Source organism: Nymphaea colorata, chromosome 6 (genome assembly GCF_008831285.2).
Source record: "Nymphaea colorata isolate Beijing-Zhang1983 chromosome 6, ASM883128v2, whole genome shotgun sequence".
Taxonomy (NCBI): domain Eukaryota; kingdom Viridiplantae; phylum Streptophyta; class Magnoliopsida; order Nymphaeales; family Nymphaeaceae; genus Nymphaea; species Nymphaea colorata.
Window position 1 is genome coordinate 4,096,534 of NC_045143.1, and position 25,471 is coordinate 4,122,004.

A 25,471-nucleotide genomic window follows, 5' to 3' on the forward strand; every position below is an offset into this window, starting at 1 on the left:
GATCTGGTAGTTTATCGTGAGAGAAAATTGAAAGCTGAACTCACTAAATAAGTGTACCCTTTAAATTGAAAATAAATGATAAGATTGAGGATCTCAGATATGAGTTCGCTCTTAAACTGACCTCACTGAATAAATGTACTTTTTTAATTGAGAAAAAAAACTCACCATGCGCATTTTTGCGATACTAACTATGCCCACTTGAGCCCGAAATAAAAAATGGGAATTTCTCTTTTCCATGAACTTGGACAGTCCTCGTATGAGTAATTTTCTCTATCTCCGACAAATATCAGTTTGAATATTGTACATTTAATGAAAGTCCTAAATCATTTTCGTAATAAGCAGTTTCATTCAATGATCTCCGCTCCAAAACAGCCACTTACTAAGATCTAAATTTACTCGCTACTACGATCTAAATACGAGTATGACTATAAGGAATCAATTGTTTGGCAAGTCTAGCCGTATTGTACCCACCTTGTTCTAGGAAAGAATTACGCATTCCGGTGATGCAAGCTAACGAACTGGTACAGTGAACAAAATTCTGTTATAGCTGGCTTAGTTGAAGTTACGCCACTGCAGCTGTCAAGGCACAAATAGCTCAGTAACCCCTTTGGATGACACCCAACAAGAGAGTGAACCCCTTTCTCCACATCTCAAAGGACCTGACCTGTTTTTGGTGTGTTCTGGATGTTGCCCTCCCTGCACTTCGACTTGCATTGGTGGCACCCCTTTTGTCAGCAAAGGGGGTTGATGTTCCTGATATTTGAACCAGATACTGCCTATATACCAAGCCCTGACCCAAGCCGTTTCGCCAATTCTCAGGGAACCTGTTTAGATGGCATTAGAACCAAGTTTGGAACAACTTTTGGCATCAAAATGGGTATTTTGAAGCTAGTTTTAGTGCTAAAACTAGGCTTATGACGAGGTTCTAGCATCATTCAAATGACAAATTTTGCGAGGAAGAGATTCGAGAAGTGGCCATTGAGTACCCCAGTCCATTTCCGGTGCCATTCATGCGGGGGGATTGTTGGTCAGGCACGAGATTGGAACCGTGAAGGGACAAGCGAGGTACACAAATTCCAACTTTCAAAAGCTATGCCGGTTTCAAGAACTCTGCCCTGCTGGCTGAAGCAATCTTCATTTTGTTCTTGCTATAGCAAATGCCACTTCACTTATCGATTCGTTATTTAAAGTTTTACACTGACATTTTACGTCTGTTATTAGTCTTCATGAAACTGTTTTAATAGGCTCTTGAAGAATTCTACAAAATTTTTCATTTCCTTGCACTTTCTTATTCCAAAAATGGTGATCAGATGTACTAGTGAGTCACATTACAACAATGTTGTGCTTAAGCAGGCAGTCATAATCATAGGAACCTTATCCTTCATCTGTCTTGTAGTTAATCTGGTTTCTCATATGGCAGATTCTAATAATTTCTATCTCATCATTAATCCTTCCACCAGATTCACTCCGAGCTCAATTTATGCCATGAACAACTTGAAATATCCAATGAATTTATAGAGTTTAACCAAGTTGTGAACACTTAGACTCTTAGAATAGGTACAGCACCATAATAGGCGTGAATCTTACATTGCTTCAACAAACTGCAGTTCGAGACCCGTAAAGCCCCAACAGACGGTCTACTTTCAAATTAGGTCGATGGAAAACTTAAACCCCCCATGCTGGACTCTGGGCTAAGAATATGAAAGAGACAGCAAGCCAAACACATTATATTAACATTACATTACAAAGGCTGGAAGCACTCTTCCAACCTAATGAATAAATACAAATTACAATATAATGTTTAGGGCCAAAAAATGTGGCTGTTGCTGTTACTACCATTGGACTCACAAGACAATAGAATACAGTGAACTACATGAAAGAGCATCTTGACGAACTGGTGAGCTGAACTTGCACAACCAGCAAAAGAAATCTATCCAATGAAATGCTGCATCTGGTGCAATCTTTCAATTTGGATTAAGATCCGTTGCATGAGCACACAATATATCTAGGATAGGAACACTTGGGACAAAATACTCCAAGCACCCAAAGAACTGACATTCTAAAAAAACCAACTAATTCTGTGGGAAACAAGAAAAAATAGATCAAATCACATCCCATTGGACCTAAGACCCAATGGACTCAGGGAAATGGAAGAAAGGATGGACAAATTGTATTCACAGGTGTTGCTGAATGATGAGGACGATGAGAATCTATGAGATTCTGGGCAGAAACCTAAGAAAGCCATGAATAAAATTCATAACGAGGCTTACTCTGTCCGTTGCAATAAGAAGACAAACCCTGAATTCTCACGGATCAGAGGTGGTGGGTCAACATCTGATATATCAATCTGCTGCATTGACTTGGAGATTTCATCAACTGAAAATGGTATGCTGCATGAATATTATAACATAAGAAAACATCATCCAGATATAGTTTTAGAGACATTTAAATAGGTATTTACCTGGAATCATCGTCCAGTAGAAAGGAGCTGCTGACAGGACTATTGGAATCCTCAGTCATCAGTATTCGCATACTAGAAATAACCTAAAACATCAAGGTTCCTTTTATCAACAATCCGGTGAATGCAAATCAGGACATAAATGAGCTCAGCGACTAAACTTAGAAAGTGCAGCATGACAGGTAAGAGAATGCTTTGATAACTAGTTACTTCCTAATCAGAAGAATGACCTTACTCTAGGTGCACAAGGACCAGCTAAAATAAAAATTTAACATTTTTATGACCTAGAACAAGATTGGAGCTAAAATAAATCAGGATATAAATGACCTCGAGAGTGACAAAATTTAGAAAGTGCAGGATTACATGTAAGGGAATGCTTTAATTACTAGTTACTCGGTCATCCAAAGAATGACCTCACTCTAGGTGCAGAAGGACCAAACAAATAAAAATTTAACATTTTTATGAGCTGCAACAAGGTTAGAGATGCTCCAGTAATTGACAGTACAAGTTGCAAAATAAAGATGATTAAAAAAAAAAGTCAGCATGCAGAACTTGTCTTGCCACCATATTCAACTTTGCAAATCTTCGATAGACAAGAGCAAGCTCTCAGTAAATCATGGCCTAGAGATGGTCGGAAAGTTATATACATTACTTGTAAAACTTACTTCTGAAGATACACTATGCGTGCCATACTTGTCATCCCAGTACATTGTACTAATCCTATATAACTGCTGAATGCTCAGTACCTGGCATCCACATGAGAAACCAAAAAAATGATACAGAGGTGAAAAAAGGAGAAAGAAAAAAACAAGACTCAAGAAAAAGGACACAGCAAAACTACGTACTGGACAAAGATCATTAGTGATTTCTCTCAATGTCTTCTTTGGCTTTTGATGTATAACCTAAAAAATTGTTCATAAAAGTTAGTAGGAGACAGACCAGAACAAAGACAGTCTTGGCAACACAACTACAAGAAGAAACTCACAAGGAATCCAACTGCTTGTCTTATGTGTTTGAGTTCTTCCCAAGCAGTGCCTGCGTACTGCACATGAGTCACTCTTAGAGGTGAATCATAGAAAATGAAAAACAATAAGAAAAATCAAGGAAACAAGGCCAACCTCTTCCGTAGCATCATGACACCAGTGCTCTAATTCAGAAAGTCCTGCCTTCACATATTCCCCATTGCTAAATGAGCAACATTCACGCCGCAAAAGAAGGCTATTTCAATGAAATAAAGAATTAAATACAGCAGAACCAAAAGTATTCATGAAAAAATTTGTATTTGTCTTAGTCATACCTATTAAAGAGCTGAACATTGATAAATGAAAATGTTTGGGTAAAAATCTTCCGGACTAGGAATGGTGGTACCTGTAAGACCCAGGGTGAGATTGATGAAAAGTTGGCAATGTCACTATGAGAAATAGTTGATCTTCAGATAGCATGCAAACAATTCTTAAAAAAAAAATGACCTACAGATATAATTTTCTGCATCACACGAAAAGTAACGAACTACTCACATAATTAGCCCTCAGTACTTTAAAAAAGTTGTTCAGGCTTTTCACAATGCTTTGCCAGTGAGCAATCAAAGCCTGTTGAGCAACAGCATTAGCTTGAAAGCGTGAACCTTTCACCAGGCTTGCTCTGGATGTCCTTGGTGCCTGTAATCAAAACATGTAAGCACAGACAGGGAGATCATCCTGCAAAATAGAGATACAAAGAAAAGTAACAGATAATGCCAAACCACAAAGCCCTAAAGGCAAAAAAATACCTGTATACACAGACCAAGCAAAGGAGATATTTCTTTCTTTAGATTGTCGCGAATCATGCCATAGATTTTCTCCAGATAAGCTGTAAGCTGTTGTTTGAAGAGCAAAGCTGGATACTTGGCATCAACTTGGCGCAATTCATTCAGGCCACTGATCATTCGACTGCTCAGATATGATAGTGCACCACTCTGGGGAGAGGCACGGATTCCCTGAAACATTTTCATATAATGCAATATTGTAAACATGACTTCCATAGTATAGATTATATTCAGTTAAACACATTTACATCTTACCTGAGACATTCTACCAAACAACGATGCTGATGATCTCCTTCTCTGTGGAGTCATGTTAGCTGTTCCACTTGCCTTGAGTGTGTGTTGAAGGAGCAACAATAAAGTGGATGAATTGGATAACCAATACGCTAACGTGTCATTGTTGTCCTGTGCCTTAAGTTGGCAATAGTGTGTGTCAACAAATGAAATAGTAAAATTACAAATAATACTATATGCAACATTACATTGTAATATTGAAATACCTCAATGGCTGCACCTATCGTCTGAATGATGCGATCAAAAACACTAGTCCTCTCCACCTCAAAGGACCTCCAGTGCAGAAGGCATTTGTATATAACACAAGCAGCAATTGGTCTGCCACTTGTGAAACCCAAGTCCTGTGAGATGCATTTGATCAACAAATCCTGGTTTTCCTGCAAAATGTCACAGATAATCGAGATAGATGTAAGTGGTGGGAGAAAAAAAGACAGTACTAGTAAATTATAACTAGTATACTAAGTAGATCCTGCAGAAATAATGACAACTAGTTCACTAACTTGATGCCTTGTTAGAATGCTTTTGATATCATTTAGCAAAGGAGCTAACCTGCTGTTTCTCATTGAGAGACTTTTGGGGCTTCTCTTCAACTTCTAGATCCTTTGTGCTAGGCACCACATGATTTGATTCCTGAAAATATTCTTAAGTTTGTTTACAAGATGCCATAGATGTATAATTAGTCAACTCTCTCCCTCTCTCTGTAGGGGCATACCCCAGACTGCTTAGGTCAAGAAATTAGACTCCTTAAAATAGACTACCAAAGTACATTGTCCAATTCTAACCTTCTAAATGTGATCTTAAGAGTAATTTGATGGAAGCATATATTAAGTAATCATTTTGGCACTAAATGAGTGTTTTTTATCATAAAAAAGTTAATGGTTCTTATAACATCAAAATTTTTGAAAGAAGAAAAATCAATATTTTTCATGAGAACAACTCAGATTAAAGCATGTTTTATACTAAAGTAGTATTCATAAACATACCATTATGTTCATATTCTATGTCAAATATTTTTTCACAAGAATTAAGTGGTCTAGTTTTTGTCCCTAACTTATGTGGTCGGGGATATACTCATTTCCTACATATATATGGCAAAACTAGTCCCATTTTGGAACTGGTTTTTCAGTTCCCTTTCCTTCCACATGCTCACACACATATATAAGTGCATGTGTGTAAAACTTGGGATCAGTCACTTAAACTCTCACGATTACCTAAACAGAAAACAGTATCAACTTACCATAGGTGTCTTTGTTTCACCGTTTGCTGGTGCCCTCTGTCACATGATAGAGACTATACATATTAGTCCCATCAAGGGAGAACATATTATGCCACACAATGTCACAATTTTCATGTTACACGTTAAATTACCTGAATAATAGTTGTTTTCGATCTTGCCGACAAAGATTTTCCAGTAGGAGAAATGGCTAATGCCTGCTGACGAAGAACTTGATTCTCTGACTCTAGGTTTGAAAGCTTATCTTCAAGCCTAAATTTGACAAGAAATAAAATATTTAAAGAATAGCCAATGGCACTAAAAAGCATAATCAATGTAGCATTTCATGATTTAAAAGTAATTGAAGAACAGGATGAGTACCAACGAAGCACAAAATTGGAAAGACATAAAAAACTCAAAAGGAGTTTCTTTGCACTTCTGCACATGGTGCTTGTTAACATATATCCAGTCAAATTGCTTTCTTTTCAGAATTATTTTTTTACAGAACAAAGATGATTACAAATTGTAGCAGAAAGTATATGCTTAGAAAGAAAATCGGATAAAGTATGAGGTGAATGTTTCATGTTCACCATACATATTATTATTTATTGAATCATAATACCTTTGTAATGAATCTTGAAGTTGATCAACCTTGCCTTCAGCATCTTCAAGCTTTTTAATCAAGTCCTTATTTTTCTGTTGAGCTTCAGCACAAGCCTTTTGAGCCTCATTGGCTTTCTGCATCTCTGATTGTAACGCATCCTGTAACACCAACCGTATCAGCCAGGCTAAACAAATGCGACAGGCAGCATCCCCCAGCCATCATATATAGAAATAACTTCAACTCGAACTTAAATAAGAGTATGTAAAAATTCAAATCCTGGTATGCTTCTGTTTTTCAGCCACAATAATCGCAGTTTTAAAATTCGCACTTTCAGCCTTCCAGCAAGTTAGAAGAAACAAAACAGTTGTATATGACCATTCTCATATATTAGCCTCTTATCATACTTGATTTAGTAATCACTAAAGAGAGGATCAGAGGACATTGTCTCCATAATCAACACAGATCCTAAAAGTGTTTGGCCTGGAATTCATGGATGGAGATTACATTGCTTCATAAAAATATCTTCCAGAAAAGGTCACCATGCTCTGCATGACAATAAACTGATCTTCCAAAACAAGGCCACTTTGAATGATAGTTCATGGAACTCATTCCTCACATATCTAAACCCCTAGGCATATGCCTAGACTTAGCTAAAAACATCATAAATAAATCAGCAAGATAATGCTTAAAACATTTTGGCATGTCAGCATTTTTCCCACTTTTCACCACAAGTTGCACAATGCCTTACTTGTCTATGACAACCAACAGCTATTAACAAAGTGATAACTACACACATAGAGGCCATTCTGATGATGCATCTGAAGCATCCCACAGGAACTGTCTCTGGTAATTTTTCCTTTAAATCTTAAATTTAAGTTATTAATAAAAACCTTTCCAATACTTCATCTCTGAGGACCTAGAAATATTGATGCACCATTATTACATTGTAAAACATAGGAGCCTACATTGAATTACTAAAACCTATTATGCAGACAAGATTATATTAGTTTTTAAATAACCGCTGAAAACCAAAGTAATATATCATAATTGTCCTTGATTATGGCACATAAGATGACCTTCAAGGCATCCACTTCGGCAGATAAAGCTTCAATCTTTTCTGTATCCTGAACAAGAACTTGTGTTTCTTTGATGACAGGAGGAGCATCTTCTATAGCTTTTCGAGCTGCCTCACGTTCTTTGATAATTGTTGAATTTGCCTCATCCAGTTGAGTTTTCATAGCTTGTAAAGCATCATGTAGCTTGGCAATTTCTTGAGCTTTTGCTTCCTCGAGATCCACCTACATAGTGGCATTAATCCTTGAAATTAATACTACACTTGCATGTTATGTTAACCACTGGCATAGTTAAAAAATTGAAGGGACTGGAAATAAGCATTGAACATCTAAAAATGATGGTTTTATCAAACTAAAGCCTTAATGTCAACAAAGAAAATATTCCTACTCTTGATCGTTTCTCTAATTGCAAACGCCATGTGAGTTCCTCTACACGTTTCTCAAGTTTGTCCTTAGCTTCTTTGAGTGCTCCAGTTTCCCTTGCAGCCTGAAATGTTTATATATAAGTAAGAATCAAGTGACTTGCATGATACAACAATTGATTATGGAACACAAAAAACAAAAGATAAAGCATTGAACTTGCAGTCAATAAGGACACAAGTGCCTATCATCATAGACCAAATCGGTCCAAGAAAGCAAAGAATTGAAGTAATGCATCATTCATTGAATATCATGATCATGTATCAAATATCCACATCTAACCATTTTGAGCTTCCGAAGTTCTCTCCTGGCAACCCTCCTTCTCCAGCCACACTGAGTAACAACAGCTGCCTTCTGCAAGTTCTTGTAATATGAATATTCTCTGTAACCACGCCAATGCGTCTGCAACCATGAAAAACAAATAACTCAAATTCTGGAAAGGTGGCCATGAGCATGGAGAAATTTTATCTCTTACTAGGCAGAAGAATAGAACAAAGTAAAATCTATTCAACGGTTCTTACTTCAATAATAGTAGCAGCCTTTGTTTGCTTCCTAAACCTGAACTCGTTACGAGCCGTCATAGTCCTTAGACCTGTCTGCACTGTGATTGCAGATGCCCTTAGCAAATTGTATGACTTTCTGGCCAGATATCTTCTTAAATTCTTCTGGATTTTCTTTGCAGCAGCCTCCCTTCTCATCAGCTCATACACCATACGAGCCAATCTTCCTGAATTTTTATTTAATAAACAAGTGAATGTGACAAAGATCAATATGTTCACAACAGTCTCATAAAGTGGGCAAATCCCCATGAATACGGAAAGGCATAGGGGAATTTTGTAAGTAAAAGTGTACCTCTACATTGTGATTGCAAATGAATGGCAGCTTTACGAAGTAAAAGAAACTCTTTCCGAGCAATGTATGTTCGAATCTGCCTTTGAATAGTTCTTGCAGCATTTCCTAATACCCTTGTTCTGCGTGCATCCAGGTCAGCCATCTGACCAGCTCTAAGAAAGACCTTTGACTTTCCTATCTGGTTTGGACAATCATTTAATTACAAGGATACACATGTTTGCAATGACATAACTCTTGGAAAGGAAGAAGCCCTCATAAAATAAATAAGATACATAAAATGTTTCCAATAAACCAAAGCCCTTTAATCAATTCACAAAAACTAAGGACATCTGGGACAATGGATGGTGGAGGAGAATGTCTAAGCAGTCGTTCTGTCTCGACTATAGACTCCCCATTCAGACATGGTGGAGGGTCCTGACATCCTCCACCAGGCCATATAAAAAAATGCCTCTTTTCCCCAAAATTTGTCTTGCAACCATGGGTGCTGCTACAGAAAAGGCAGAAGAGAACATCTCAGTCATTCAGTTTGAGATGTTCTACTTAAAACTCATTCAGACATGCCCTAAAGAACGTAATTTAAGGAAATTTTGGCATTTTATACCAAATTTTTCAAAACCTGAGGCCAAATAAAAAAGCCCAAGACAACAGCTGGCAAATTTATGGAAGGATTACCTGATAGCCTTTGAGACCCATTTTATCTAGAATCATTTGGCATGCGACTTTTTCATCAAAGCTGCAGAAAAGCAGCATAAAAGTCAAACAAACAACCCAACAAAATTTTGCAGTAGTCTCTAATTCAAACCAGCAATAAAGACCCAAGGAAAACATTTTGCTTCAAGGATGTATATAAAAAGGCAGATTTGCTTACTTTACATCAAGTACTTCTGGAGCAAGTACGCCAAACCGAAGAAGGAACTCATAAAAAGTCCGCCTGGTCGGGTAGCCGGCACAGCTAATCCTTATGGCCTCGAGAACACCCTATATGTAGGCAATGAAAATTTAGTTGGTTTACTGATCATCAGATGGAAGAAAGATTAAAGATAGGGTTGAACTACGATGTCCTTAATTACTCAGAGGGTCCTTACGCCGCAACGTAGTTGCTGGATGATGTTGAAGTTCTCAAAAATTGCAGGCTTTAGGACATTGTTTGGTTTCACGCAGCGGATGTAGTGTGGTTCAGTTGAGCTCAAGGTCTCCATCAGTGACTGAAGTTGCAGCTGCATATTGAGTTAATTGAAGCTTTCTATTAATAACCGGCATTTCATGTCCAAAGAATATGACAGCTCAGACGAATCCAACAATAGATATTGGGTTTCACAGAGAATAATATATAGCATCCATCTAATAGCCTATTCATAAATACTGCAGTTACACGCCGATCCCCCTAAACATAATGTACTACTATCACAAATATATTTTGAAAACTAAGACTGGTGCCTATCAGTAATTTCTAATACTGATTGCCATTTACTTTCCACACCAAAATTATTGGCGTTATGATTTCTACAGAAAAAAAACAGTTCAAAAAAAAGAAATGGCTAGGTCACATGCTGTCAAACAGATACTGGACGGCTGTATTCCGTGCACATCAAAAACTGTATTCATTTGACTTGACAAGTGCCAGTAGTTTTTGAAACTAGAGTATATTCAAGTATTTAAAAAAAGCAGAGGGATGACCACAATTTTACCAGCATAAACAAACTTAGAATAATTTCAACTTTCAAGGATAGCAGCCAACAAGTTTTTTAACTCTATATTCTTCATAGCATTATGTTTTACAAGATGCAATGACAACCATCCAGAGAAGATTACCGAGTGGTAAGCCCCTACTCTTGATGGAATATGTCAAGATGGTGCTGTGCAACCACCTACAATCTGATGTTAGTTGCCAAAATTTGAAAGGCAAATGACTCAAGATAGAAGAATGCTGCATGCTAAAAATATGCTATTGCAGAAAAGATAAAATCACCAATGACAAAGAAGTGGAAATCAACATTTTCCAGCAAGATTGATTGGTCTGATCTTCTGACCAGATCACACAATGCGCAGCGACGGAAAAAACAGAGAAGGTACATATAAATATTTTCGGGGAAGATTTCAAGTGGAACAATGAGAACTGATCATGACAAGCATTATTATATCCGACTGGGTGCCAAGGATACACATTTCCTTCATGACAAAATGTTACTCTCTCAATTCAGGAGTAAAATTCCCATTAGTTACACTAATATTAGGGTAGGAAAAAAAACCATAATGTTACCCTCTTATATACTATGAGTAACTGAGTACAAGGGAGAGGAATATGGAGAGGATGGAATAATGAAAGAGGAAGTCATCACAAACTTCTCACAATCATTTGGCCCTTAGAGAATCAGTGCCCTAGACGTACAAAGAAAAGTTCTCTTAGCTAAAAGAACAGAATTATTTACATTCAGTTCTTGGATAACTGAAACACCTTTACTCAGTACACAGGACAACCACTATCTGCAACAATTAGCAAAGTGTAGATCAACCCTGAAAAGCAATTAGATCAACTAACTGGTAACAGGAATAAACGCACAGGTACAGGTACATGATATCGTTTCAAACTGTCAACTTACATTCTTAAGCATCATGAAAAATAATATTTTGGTAAATGCTGATAATTTCAATCAGACAAACATATATATTTTTTTTATAAGTGAAGTGACCTACATTACATTGTCCAGCAGTGGTCAGCACAAACTAGAACCTGTAGCAGTAGATTGTGTGACTTTCCAATCATGCCTTATATTCCAAAACAGAAAAGATCCTTGCACAAAAAAAAAAAGCACCTTAAATCTGGCGCCAATAGAAGAAAACTTGGATGATTTTGATGCATCTTCAGGAAGCGGAGGAAACAAGGATGTCACAAAAGGGCATTGTGAAGCACTCAATAGTGCCTGATGTTCTGCCACAACGTAATCTTTGTTTTTGTCCAGAAACAAATCAGCTAGATAAGTGACCTGCTCATTTTATTGGGATATTAAGAACTGAGTTTTCGATCAATAAAGTACAAGAAAATAATGCAGTATTTCCTTACCTCTCCAGCATAGTGAGAGATGGTGAAATTGGTACGAGAAAGCTTTGGCTTGATGAAGCGCTTATTGTTTTTGAATGTCTGGTAAAGCTTCTGGGCAAATGTTTCATGTGTTGACTTTGGGAACATGCTAAAAATGCCAAAACAGTAAAATGAGTAAAAAAATTAACAAGAAATATCAGCCAAATCATTGGCCAAAATAATATGTTAAAAAGGTTTGAGAAAAGTGGGCCCAGCCACCCACGAGAGAAAGTAAAGAAGAATACCATGCTTCATCAAGCAAAGCAATAATTCCTCCTGGTTTCTGCAGGAATTAGCAACATTTCTATTAAAAACTCTAAAAAGGATCCCTCCCACACCCACAAACATGCAGTCACATAGACATTCACACACACATATATACATGTGCATCTAGATTCTACATGAAAATGTGCACATCAGATACACAGATGTATGCATATGCGCAGGCATATGTTATATATAAAGTTATAGACATGTATATGTGTGTGAAACCTATTTATCTATTCTTTATGCAAATGTGTTTCCTCTGCTTTCAGACAGGCAATCTGGGGTTAGGTAGACCTATACCAGTTGAAGCCAAGAGGCACATCCCAGGTATTGAAACCTTGACCTTCTTCAACAGTTCAACTAAAAGGCCTTAAGAGTTAAGCCTAACCCCCTCTAAATTTATAGACAATGAGTCAGACAAAGGACAGTTCTTGACTTTTTGGTCAATGTTGAAAGCTCCTCATAGGTATATGAAACTAGGCCTTACATGGCTCTCCAATACTATTTTCCAGTTTTTTAAGTTAACCTAAAAAATCTCATGTGGAAGCTGTCCATTTTATACATGCCCATATTGGTATTGAGCCATGTTAAACATCCTGAAAACACAGACTGACAGACACCACCCTTTCCAAGTGAAGGCTAAGTAAATTGCCAGTAGAGATTATCAAAATCCTTATAAACCTTCCTAGACATATTTTCAACTTCTGAAGTACTGTGCAAGTTTAGTCCATAAGTCAACTCTACTTTAGGGCCACTTGCAGTACTGCATCTTTTCCCAGGAAGCAGCAGAAACTGTCAAGTCAAGCTTGGAGGGGAGGGAGCCACAGCCAAAGAGGATGCTTGGAATAGACAAGCTTGAATAAAAAATTGGGAGTGGAGTAAACAGAACAATGGAACAGATTGGAACCTTCTCAATCAGATCTAGAACATCTTGGTTGTCGACAAACTCTATGTAACTCCAGTTGATTTCCTCTTTTGTGTACTCTTCCTGCTCCATTTTGAACACATGCTGCCATATCATAAGATTAACATCAGCTTAAGATCCAGATCCTTAGAAAGCTGCCAAAGGAAATACCAAACAGAAGGTTCTCAACCTGAGATACTGACCTGATTAAAATGTTGTTGTAGTTTCTCATTTGTGTAGTTGATACAGAATTGCTCAAAACTGTTTTTAGATGCAATCCACCATTAAACGCCACAAAAAGAGACTGATGGATCAAGACTATTTTTACAACTGGACAAATATATATCTGAAAGAAACCCATACCTATTGTTCTTAAAGCTTTCAAATCCATAAATATCAAGAACTCCAATCAAAGCCTTGGAATTTGGATCTTGGCCAATAGAAACATTAATTTTGTCAACCAACCTATGTAAAAAAATGTTGGAGATGTTACTAAATCCATGCACCCATATCCAGAAAAAGCTGTTAAATAACAAAGAACCACAAAAAACTACATCTGGAGAACCACCACAACATTCCAAAGAACTGGGGGAACCTACCAATCAAACAAACGGGAGTATATTGTTTTGGCTAAAGCATCCCTGCTAAGCATAGCAGCTTCAGGATCAAGGCTTCTAGTGATCACTTCTTCAGGTGTCACCATCACACGCTTACAAAGTGCATCTTCCAAGCTTTGTGGATCACACCTGAAAAAGATCAGATAGTCAAGATTAAAGTGGAAAAACTGAAGGTAGACTGCTTAACATTTTCAAAGAACATAATCTTACATAAGCAGCTTTGAAGTCATTTGGAGATGAAACTTAGACTGGTCATCTTTCAGTACAGAAGAATCTATTTCTTTGCCCTTCGCAAAATTGATATTGCCTAAATGAAGAATCGCAGCCACCACCCTAAAGATTGACTCCTGAAATAGATTGATCAACAAAAAGAAAACAGTACTTCTGTCAAACAAAGCTTCATAAAGATTCATTTTTGCCACATACTAAACTTCCATGGACAAGGGGCCAACCTGCTCTTGTTCACTAATTCCAACAATATCCATAGCTCTTCTTGTTTCAAGGTACTCACGTGCATCATCGACACCATCCAGTTCATAGCAATCAGACTGATTGAGATAGTGAAATGATCTTGGGTTGCCTAACTTATATTTCTCAATTTCCTGTGTAGTTTGCAAATTCCAGTAACTTTAACCTAGTTATGGGAGAATGGTTCTTGAAGACAACAAAGGAGAACCCATAAGGCAGTAGATATCAGTGAAACAATATATACCTCAAGCGGTGCTGCACAAAGAAGGTAAAAGCAGTGGTAGTTTCTTTCAGGACTCGAAATTTGACAGACACGGGACCTTTCAAGAAGGTAAGTCCTAACAGCTGCTCCAGATATTCTTCCACTCTTGTCAAATTGAATCTCAACAAATTTTCCAAAGCGGCTTAAATTTGAAAAAAAATGAGAAAAATAGATGTAAGCACCACAAATAAATCAAATAATATATAGCACATCGACAGTACGTGGCATTTTTCTGCTACATGAACAACCACTTGAGCATCATCATTGGATTGTAACAGATTCAATGATAATAAAAAAAAAAAATCCATTCTATCCAACATCATCATTGAACTGAAATGTGAACATCCAACAGAAGACAAGCATAATCAAGAACTCACCTAGAATTGTTGTTTCTGACAGTTTTTGCATTGCCAAATGCTTCAAGCACAGGATTTGACTGTAATTTAGAAAAAAAAAAAGAAATTCATTATGGGCAACTAGAAACTAGAAACATATCGACAGAAAGAAAAACTCAAGCTTACTTCTAGGACTTGCTGCTCAACTGTTCTTCCTTCTGTTCCACTTCGACCACCAAGAAAAGCAAGATAACGCATAAGCATTTTTGTAGTCTCCGTTTTACCAGCCCCACTTTCTCCACTAACCAGAATAGAATTACTCTTTCCTTCATTTATCATTGCCCTGGTCATACAAAAATTGGGCAGCCAATAGCTTCAAATGATATTTTGTATGCATTTACATGTGCATTTATGATGCATGTGAACATAACTTACATACATGTGCATGAACTCGCACAATATTTCTACATATAACTGTGAATATCTACTATAATCATTCAGTATATGCATTTCCACGTGCCTTTGTGGATGCATGTGCACATAGCTAACATATATGTGCATACATTCTCACAATATTTGTATCTGTAACTGCAAGTATGCTCATATAAACAATACAGAAACCTGGTAAACATTGATCACCTGTATGCCACATCAGCAACTGCAAACACATGTGGACTCAGCTCCCCAAGTGATGCTCCTTTGTATTGCTCCATCATGTGAACATCATAAAGGTGAGGCAGTCTTTGAAATGGATTTATTGCGATCAGAATATTTCCTGTGTATGTCTGGAAAGTACTAGAGGTTTAGAAATGCACATTAAAACAGCTACACTTTTTATGTCCACTCAGTTGGGAGAAAAAAAAAAAAAAAGCTTGTAAATGGCAATTTCACATAAACAATAATAAAGGTAACAGAATGCTGCTTACATAGATCTCATTAAGTTCATATCGGGTGGCCAAATTCTGAAGAACACCAGGTTCATGCAAGTAAGAAAGCTTTGTCATGTCATCTACTCCCCCTGGAGGTGCCTCAGTGTCCTTGGGTAGAACTTTTGACAAGTGTGAGACCACCTGAATATGTTGACAAAAGTAAGTTTTAGCAGAATACCATGTCCAGCAATTAATGAGGACATTGCTACAATTATCTTATATGTGGAATACTCAAGTTTTTTGATGCTGTATCACTGTAGATGGATCCAAGCCATGCACACGCACACACATAAACTGATGATGCATATGCATGAATTGTGCTCACAGTAGCAAATCATATGCACGCAGCATTGGTATGTGGTGCACAAAGGAAGAATGCACACATGGGAGTAAAAACTTTTACAACATAGAGAAGACAGGCAGAATGATGTTAACAATGGACTTGGTGAAGAGTAAGCAAAATGAAACATCTAACCTTCTTGCTGTTTGTAGTTTGAACATGGACATCTTGGCCTGCAATCTTTATAACCACTCCGTCAACCCAGGCCAAAACTGGGTCCTCAACCCATACCTCAGAACCTTCCACAATGTTAACTGGAGCAGCCTGCAGAAATAAACTACTGTTAAAATTAAGAAATTATCCACTTCCTAATCTGTGATAAATTATAAACTTTCAGTATGTTAACAAATGAGACTCAGATGCCAGCACATGCAATTGCCGTTTGTTTGAAACCATAACCCAACAGCAGGCATCATATAATTATCAACTATGTTTGCTTAAGCAGAAAAAGGTGCAAAGATAATAACAGTAGATTAGCTTCCAAATTGTGTAGAACAGAAAAGGAAGGCGACGTTTGCAGAGATCTGTGCGTTTGGAGAGGTTTCATATCCTGACCTGCTTTGGTTGGGCAACTGTTTAAAACTTCTCATTATATCTTGAATGCCTCTCCACTTTCCTTTATGCCTCCTTTTTGATATCTGAAGGACAAACTTTTTATGGCTCGGCCTCATTATGCTGTTCATCTTCGTCCCTCTTCGTCTCCATAACAAGACCCCTACTTCCTCAATGACAATTGAACTTCCTAAACGACCATAGCTTGGAGATTTGGAATCCTTAACCCCAATCAACAAAACTAACCACCTTAACTTCTGTGTCATGAACATCCTTTATGCACTAAATTAACTTTTGGTTCCTAATCCTTGATACAGAGTTGATACAAATGGCTTTCATAGTTCATTCACTAATTTGCCTGCTTTAACAAGTGGCTTCACTGGAACTGAACCTCCAGTGGTTACAATACATCCCTCTTATTGTCAGCATTCAGCACCTGCCAGTCTCAAACAGAAACATGCAAATGCATGATTCCTAGAGCTAAATAGCACCTAAACATTGTGGCACTTCACAATCAAGTCAAACTTGTTTACAACATAACATGTAAGGATCTTAGCGTTAAGATCAGACCTTTTTGGTGGAGAAGCAAAAAAGGCCTTGGCATCTTTCTTAACAATAGCAATCCATGAGGAAATTACAGGTGCATAAAATATTAACCAGTTTCTAATCAAGTGCAGATCCATCCACAGTATACAAATACATGCATATATGCACACATATGGATACTTGAGTTTGCAATGTCGAACACACATCTTTTCAGATACGTTTCAGCATATGCAATGTAATAGTGCATCCTAAATAGGATTTATATTATCATAGCATCTTGGTAATGTCTAAAGATGGAGATGGTGTACAAGACTCAAAAAGTGATAGACTTTTTCCTAAGTTTCTTTTCCTTAGAACTTAGAAGCAATACCAGGGATGGATGGTTAGTGGCGTGTTCAAACTTCAAACAGCAATTCCTTGTCTTAGCAAAAGTACTTCACCAACCCAACTATAACTTTTGAACTCAAATCTTGTTAAATTAGCATTAGCGGCCAAATTTTAAGAAACAACGCCATTGCAATGATCTGGAAAAGCTCCTACAGGTTGCCATATGGAAAACATGGACTATTTAGCAAACAAGGACCTTACAGCATGGCCTTTCCAAAATGAAGAGGAAATATATAGTATCCGAGTGTCAATAATTTATGTTTTGAACCTAAGGTTCCTCCCTTTGACGTATCAATATCAAAGTGATAACTTAGTTTATGAGCTCTTACAAAATAGGCAGCTTGTGCATTGCTGGTATAGAAGAAATGTGTATCCGTTAGCCTAAATGATGAATGAAATGACTGCCATTCCTTCCAAATGTGAAGCATGAAAGTAGAACAACCCCTTTCCACTCGAGTGATTGATGTAACATGCATGGTCTCCTCCAAAAGGATATGTTTGAGCAATTTGTTATGTGAACAGTCAGCGCCTGGACTTTACTACACGTTTGTTGCCAAAATGTCCACAACCAACGGAATTAAACGCATAGATCTTCATACGCAATGTGATGAAAAATACAACAGTCTCACCAAAATTAAATCTGACACTGAAGCCGTGCATAATCAAGGTTTAAAGCATGCCATGCATCAAATGGTCAAACTACGATTCTACCGAATAATTAATAAAATATGGTAACATTGAACTCACCAACAAAAAAAAAAATATTGGCTGCCAAACCCTGACATAAAGGACCAACTAAAAACGGCTAATTTTTACAAATATCCAATTACTATCAAACCGATCGAGTTCTTCTATGACAAACAAACAAGAAAAAGGAAACAACACAGGCAGTGGATACGGGAAGAACCGATCCTCAAACCATTCCCTAAGCAAAATTGACCGCAATTCCCAACCAGCATCAAACCAGAAAGAGCCAAAAACTCCAGACTCTGAAAACCATCATACTCCACCAACCCACAGAACTGACAGTACTGATTCGCGAACTACCTACCTGAAAAGCACCAGCTAACGTGCTTAACAGCTAGGGTTTCTCCAGAAAGAACTCACCATCTGCGATTACCACGATGGCGCTCCACCTCCACAGATTGACTCCCGATGACGGCGACGGCGGCGATCAAGCACTGAAGCACCAATCTAGAAGGAACAGGCAGGACCAATCGCAGATCGGCAGAAGAGAATTGCGGAGATCGCCGAAAAGAAAAGGAAAAAAGGAAGACCAGAAACGAAGGGATATATTTATATTTTACAAAAAAGAAGAAGGAACGGCCTGACAATCTCTATGATGATGATGATGATGATGATGGCGACGATCAGTTGAAGCTTTTTGAAAATAAAAAACAGGAAAGAAGAGGGAAGGAGGAGACGCAAGCAAAAAGATGGTAGCCGTTTCGATATTTCTCTCTCCCTCTTCCTCTTTCTTTCTCGTCTTCCCCTCCTCGATCGTGTTCAGTCGTTGTTGTACATTTTTTCTCTTTTGCCAGAACGTCTTCTTTTTTCCTTTTGTTCAAGAGTTAAAAAAAAAAAATGATATTAATTAAGCTTAATTACAGCGGAGAATGTATGCAATTAATTAAGCAAAATAATTATCTGCGGTTAAACTTTGTTCCAATTTTTCATTTTTTCGTTTGCTGTGGGACATTAGTGGCGGGCACAGCGGCCACACACTGTAAGCAACGCCGTCTTCTTCCATTTAAAAAATAAAATAAATAAATCTTAATAATGAGAAGGTTTCGGGCTCGCGACAATATAGCGCGAGGCACAGCTGCCAGTGAGGATTGAGTGCCTCAGATTACTGTTGTGCCCCCGGACAACATTTCATATTCCCCAACCCTTTTCTCCGGGGCGCGTGTTTTGGTAGCGGGGCGTGGCTGTTGACCGTCCATCTTAGGGATCGACGGTTTGAAGGGGCGGCGTTCCAGTGTACAGTTGGCGGCGTCTAACGGTTAAGCTGAATGGGTTCGGGTCGTGGGTCAAGGTCCACGCTGAGGGTCGGTGTCCGGAGTCGACAAATGGTACGACTATGACCCCGACGAGATCGGTACTGGATCCGATAAGATCCACGTCTAGCGTGAAAGAAAAGTGGTTGTCGGATCCAGATTCCTAAAGTTCCCGGTCTGGTTCGTATTTTCTCGTACTGTTTCTCTCGAAACCGCACTCATTACTTGGATCTGGATTTTTGATCGTATGTATATCCAGATTGTATGACAGTCCATAGCTCCAAAGCCCAGGTGGCCTCCCATTTCGGGTCTGGATCCATTATCCAAGCTTAGCAAAATCGGCAATAAACTGGATCACGACCATACAGAAAATTTGACGGGTCCCCTTTCGGGTCTGGACCAACTTTTTTTTTAAAGTACGAAAAACTATTAATAATACAATTAATGCAAGATATCGGAAACGATATTAAGTTCTTGAATTTGTGGCTGTTTTTTTTTATTATTATTATCTTTCAATCACGAAACACGCTTCAGAACGGATCGCTTCAACTTTAAGAAAGAACGCTTGAATTTGGCACTGCAAAACTTAACGTTGCACGCTATTGGATTTTATGGATTAAAATATGTGCAAGTATAATTTAATTAAGCATAAACATGAACTTAACTGGTAGAACGTCAATTAAAAAAAAAACGTATTATCGTATTTTTCTAATTTATTCTTAAAATAAGAAACTTATGTAAATCATATTCTTTAATAAGTAAATTTAAGACAGCATCTACATCTAAAACAAAACAAAAAATATGGGGAGAGTTTGGATGGCAGTATCACCTAACCCAGTTTTGTGAAAATTTAGTTTTACGAAAACCGAGTTGTTTTAATTTTTGCAAACTTGATTTATTTGATCGTGTGACAAACATTTCTGAATTATCTGATTGTGAAGCTGAGAGGACTCCATTTGAGATATATGAATTATCTCACTTTCATGGGCCCGATGGAAGGGTTTTGACTTGAATGTGAGATAGAAACATCGCTTTTTTTAATTTCAAGAAAGAGATACATTCCTTCCCTTTTTTTATCGTGACAAAAATGGTAGGATTTTAACTGTTAAATTTTCATTTTTGCATGGTAAATCATTACATAAATATATAAATTAATTAATATAGCCAATTACTTGTTCCGCTGGCATTAATATTGGCCATTTTGGAGCCACCGAATATATAGATGGAAAATTTTATTTCCTCAGCAGGAAAGATGAAAAAAATTAATCACAATAATAATAATAATAATAACAGGATTGCTTGACCAAGGTTATGAGAGTCCCATTCCCCAAGCAAGGGAAATGCGTGACCCTTCCGCTTCTTCAAGTTCTATTGGTCAAAGGAAGATTTAAGTTGGGGCTTTACTGTAATTTCAGAAATACGCCCTATAATAAATATTTTTTAGATATGGACCTACCAAAACCATCAAACACAACAAGCACTTTGTTCGTTATAGGGCTGCACACAGGTTGAGTTGAGCTCAAGTTTGACCAACTCGAGCTCAAGTTTGACCAACTCGAGCTCGACTTGACTCAAAAAAAACTTGAACTGGAACTAAGTTTAAAGTCACTTGAGGGCACTTTCGGTATTTCAAAGTCGTTGCAACATGTAAGACCACACCCTTCCACGACATATCGGAAGACGAGGAATGTTATCAGGATCGAGAAAAGAGGAAAAACATAAGGCGTGTTTCTCTCCTTGTGGCTTCTCCAAGCAAGATAGTATCGGCCACAAACCGAGACGCTGTTAACCGATACGTGAGTTGGAAAAGCAAGTGCTATTTGTTAGCTGGTTTTACTTTAATAAAAAAAAATTTATATGTATTTAATGACTAATTTAAATAAAATTATAAAATCCAGCCAATAGTATGGCCTGATGCGTATCGGCGAGTCGTTCGCATGGTTTTTAAGATCTTCAATGCTTCACGTCCTTGTCTCCACGGGTGTGCTTGAGACAAAACTGTCCCTGTCCCGTGACAGATTTCCTTTTCTTTTTCTTTCTTTTGTTTTTTTCCCTCCGAGACGTGACGCCTACGCTGTAAGCAGTTTCGATTCACGTGGTATTCAGCCTTTACGGAATTTGACTTAAAATTGTATGAATTGGAATTGGTTGAAACTCAAATAGAAATAAAAATATATATAAAAAAACGTCAGATCCATAAAAATATATATAAAATAATTTGTTGTTATTCTCCCTCGTATTTGTCAAAAGCTGGATCTGAAAAAAAGTCTGATTAAGAAAAAAATTTTGATTAAAAAATCAGATTGGATTTGAATCTAGAAAATAATTGTTTCAAAATAAGCATTTGATCAGATTTAGATTCCGGTTCAATTTCAAATAAATAACTTACATTCAATATCTATATATTTTGGAAGACGGTAAAATAGAATTCATATTCAGACATGCAAATAAAAGTCTAGAATTAGATTGTGGGTTTCAAAATCAAAGCCGGGTATGATATTCCATTTTTGTAACGAACCCTATTCTGGATCCTCAAAAGAATAACTTAAACGGTGAGGAAAAAACGTGTATAGGCAAGAAAAAAAAGATAGGTATAATACCGCAAAGTTGTATATTTCGTGAATAAAATGAGAAAATCTTGGTAAATTTTTAAAAATTTTAAAACATTTAAGAAATCCTAAAAAATATAAAAAAAATGCAAAAAAAAGGTATAATACGTGTTTTTTCATGTTTTTTATTTTTGACTTTTTTTTTAAAGATGCGTTTTGTACGGGCATTATACTATGTTTTGCCATATTATACACGTCTTTTTCCAATAAAACACATTTTTTGTGAGAGTGCTTAGAAGATCTAGTGAGAGCCGCTCCATTCTTTTGGATCTTGGAGCGTTGTTCTTACTTTTTCAAACCACGGGAATCCTAAGGTTTTCAGAGATTTTCAGTACCATGCTTATTCTTGCACATTTCAAAAATTAATTTCATGTTTGAAAGTGAATAATTGATAGTTATTTATAGGTTAGAAGAGGAGATCTCCAATCCAAAAAAACCTAAGCTTCCATCCAAACCCTTGTTTCCATACAGGTTCTTTGGAACCAGTAATACAAGGGCAAGGAATTGAATCAAATCTGTGTAACTGCTGTCCACCCATAAACTCACCTAAATCGAGTGCGAGTTAAGTTTTCTTTTTTTTAAAAAAAAAAAATACATACAAAAACAATCAAGCAATGTGAAAAACATTAAAAATATTTTTTTAAATAATAAAAAGTGAACATCAGTCAATAAATCAAATCAATTTGCCATCCATTCGATTCAAATCGGCAGTTTTGCGACACTAATTTTATCGATAAATACTTAATTTAAATTGGAGGTAAGAGAGGACGCCGGTGAGTAGTTAGATGTATTAAACAATTGAGCAAGAAATTTTCTCCTCAAATCACATATGGTATGTCACATATTATATAAGTTACTTCCAGCTCTTTAAATATAACGGCAGCAAGAATAATTATTGGTGTTTTTGAAAACTATGTAGTTCTATATTCTAATTGAAGTTTTTTTTTATTTTTCTGTTGATTAACTAAATAAGCAAAAAATGAAACGCGGGACAATTGGTAGTTATTATACGGGTTTTCCTTATCTTGCAACTATTTGTTCCTTTTTTTTTAAGTTAAAAACTTTAAATTTATTAAAATGATTTACAAAACGTATACGTCTTATAATTCTACTATCATTTCGTCAATGAACTTATACGGTTCAAATCGGCCAATAAAATACTGTCCTGGGATTAAGGCATGCTTGAAGAGGACAATTAATACCAAGAAAAAATTAAGGCCGCAAAGTTGGTGAAAGTTGCCAGGGTCGTCTTTCTATAAGGGTGCGTTTGATGCACAAGGAAGAATTTAACGTGGTAAATTTACCATGGTAAATTTTTCTGGAAAAAAAAAACAGGATGAAATTTAACTTTCTTCCGATTTGAGGTCATGTTTCATGGACCGGAAGAATTTAACCTGGTAAATTTAACCATGTTTGATGCACATGATAGAAAATTTAAGGGACTTTTTTTAAAAATGAAATAAGTTGTATGACAACATTGCGGCCTTCAAGAAAAACTCAACTCAACAATAAATAAAAAACATCCAAGCCATTGACACATATGACTTAAAGATTTCATCTAACATGGTGATGACTTAAATAACACGTTCTGGATATTATTCACAATGTTGTTTGTAACCTGAAAATCGTTGCATATTGGAAACCAACGGCAAATGAGATCAAGTGTAACTGTGTAAGGCGTAAGAATGAGATTTGAAGTCACGTAAACAGACTCAATCAAAGTCATTGCATATTGGAAAAATACATAAACAGCCATCAATGTTGTTTGCAGCCCTTTCATACAAGCAATCGATCCATAATATTTCTATAAGGTACCTCAATATAGTCATTCTATACTGGGTAGACTTCAATACACTTGTTGATTGGGTCATACCAAACCCGCTTGTATTTAAAATTTCTTTGATGACTGTCAAGTTTGGTTTTGATTACTTCAATTTGTTTTTTATTTTCTTTTTACTGGATTCTGGATCGAATTTGTCTATCATGCCTTTTTCAATTGCTGTATACGCTTTGGACTTCAATCATCCACCAGATTTCATACCAAGGATGTGTGATTGCTCCACAAGAAGTTGGACTAAATAGTCTATTTGCGCTTCAGTCCACATAAGATTCTCCCTCGATGGACTACTGTCTTCCATGGTAATAATAACTTAGACAATATTTCTTGACAACTAGATATTTGAGTTTGAAGAATCTTGCATAACATGAACCAAAGAAAGACACAAATGAATGATCAACAAAAAAAAATGGAGGAGCCGTAAAACACATATCATATATCAAGACAATGGAACGAAGGTGATGAACGCTCATATAATAACATCAACATCCAAAATGGAGAATTAACTAAAATAACATCCAGCACAGTGATGAACACTCAGAATACAAATAACACTTATATTGAAATTTCTTGCTTATAGTTGGCATACTCACATTTTTTCACTTATAATACCCAGTTTGGAGTTTATTTCCATTTCATATTGAAATACTCAGTGTGAACGGCAGACCAGCCGAACTGTCAAGCTCAAGGAGTGCTAAAACTTCATCTACTGAGTACTCTCAGTAGATTTCAAGTAGGTAAGAAATGAATGGTGAGAAGAGAATATAATCCCCTGCATTAGTGGAACTAACCAGTGAAAAAGAGAATGCATCATCTCTGAGAAATGTATAAACTATAAAGTGCCATCAACATCCGGCAAAGCCTTCTATGCTCTGCTAAAATCGCAACAAAGGGGATTTGAGAAATACCATAAGTTGAGAAAACGAAGGCAATAGCAACAGCAACGGCGGATCGAAGGAGCTGCGACCGTGGCGTTGGCGGATGCTGCCATGTCTTCCCTGCCGGCTAGATGCCAGAAAAGAATATATTAGGGCAACAGATAAAGGGAGAAAAGGAGTGAGCAGAGAGAAAGGGAAAAAGAGAAAGGGAGATGCCATAGAACCTGCGAGCGAGAAGGCGATTTCTGTGCGACGGTGATTAGGGCACTGATTTGGGAGAAGACAAGGGCATCAAGAGCAAGAGAGAAAGGGGGGAAGATCACCGGCAGAGGAGCGGAGCAGCGGTGGTGAGTGCGGCGACGGTGGGAGCGGCCTCTGGTGCGACAGTGAGAAGGCGACAGGGTGATTTCTGTTCGAGCGAGGAGGAGCTGCGGGCGGAGGGAGGAAATGAGGGGAAAGGGAGTCGAGCGCGGCGGGGGGGGAGGGCGTCGAGCGGGTGAAATTCCACCCTCTCGAAAGTCCGCTCCCATTTTACGTTAAATGGGGTGAATTTCACCCCGTTTGATGCAGTTTTAGTCGGGCGTTTCAGAAAAAAATGAGTTCAACCGGGCAATCAAACGCCACCTAAGAGTGTAGCGAATATCGGTTGGCGATGCCGAACAAGCTGACCCAAAAAAATAAATTGGAAAAGCGTATCCTAAAATATTTTAAAAAAGAAAAAAAATTACAAATGGGCTCTCCTGTTATGT

At 37.3% G+C, this 25,471-nt stretch overlaps 2 protein-coding genes across 2 annotated transcripts; both read right to left on the reverse strand.

The window, feature by feature from the left end:
* Positions 1-1,705: 1,705 nt before the first annotated feature.
* On the reverse strand, positions 1,706-18,944 carry LOC116256321 (myosin-17-like). The gene is made up of 39 exons (XM_031632660.2): positions 18,509-18,944; positions 16,052-16,180; positions 15,574-15,717; positions 15,287-15,432; positions 14,834-14,990; positions 14,690-14,748; positions 14,295-14,454; positions 14,035-14,184; positions 13,793-13,929; positions 13,565-13,711; positions 13,329-13,430; positions 13,169-13,226; positions 12,969-13,070; positions 12,040-12,077; positions 11,777-11,903; positions 11,529-11,699; positions 9,801-9,932; positions 9,584-9,693; positions 9,388-9,448; positions 8,716-8,893; positions 8,385-8,590; positions 8,146-8,265; positions 7,832-7,930; positions 7,447-7,668; positions 6,389-6,528; positions 5,922-6,039; positions 5,791-5,826; positions 5,103-5,183; positions 4,760-4,930; positions 4,518-4,670; positions 4,227-4,433; positions 3,976-4,116; positions 3,756-3,826; positions 3,577-3,676; positions 3,444-3,500; positions 3,304-3,360; positions 3,124-3,204; positions 2,462-2,544; positions 1,706-2,390 (listed from the first exon to the last, which is right to left on the reverse strand). The coding sequence occupies exons 1-39, from the start codon at positions 18,509-18,511 to the stop codon at positions 2,267-2,269; spliced, it is 4,578 nt and encodes a 1,525-aa protein (XP_031488520.1). The 5' UTR covers positions 18,512-18,944; the 3' UTR covers positions 1,706-2,266.
* Positions 18,945-23,822: 4,878 nt separating this feature from the next.
* Positions 23,823-25,383, reverse strand: LOC116256427 (uncharacterized). The gene is made up of 3 exons (XM_031632791.2): positions 24,947-25,383; positions 24,753-24,849; positions 23,823-24,616 (listed from the first exon to the last, which is right to left on the reverse strand). The coding sequence occupies exons 1-3, from the start codon at positions 25,250-25,252 to the stop codon at positions 24,564-24,566; spliced, it is 456 nt and encodes a 151-aa protein (XP_031488651.1). The 5' UTR covers positions 25,253-25,383; the 3' UTR covers positions 23,823-24,563.
* Between the last annotated feature and the right edge of the window lie 88 nt (positions 25,384-25,471).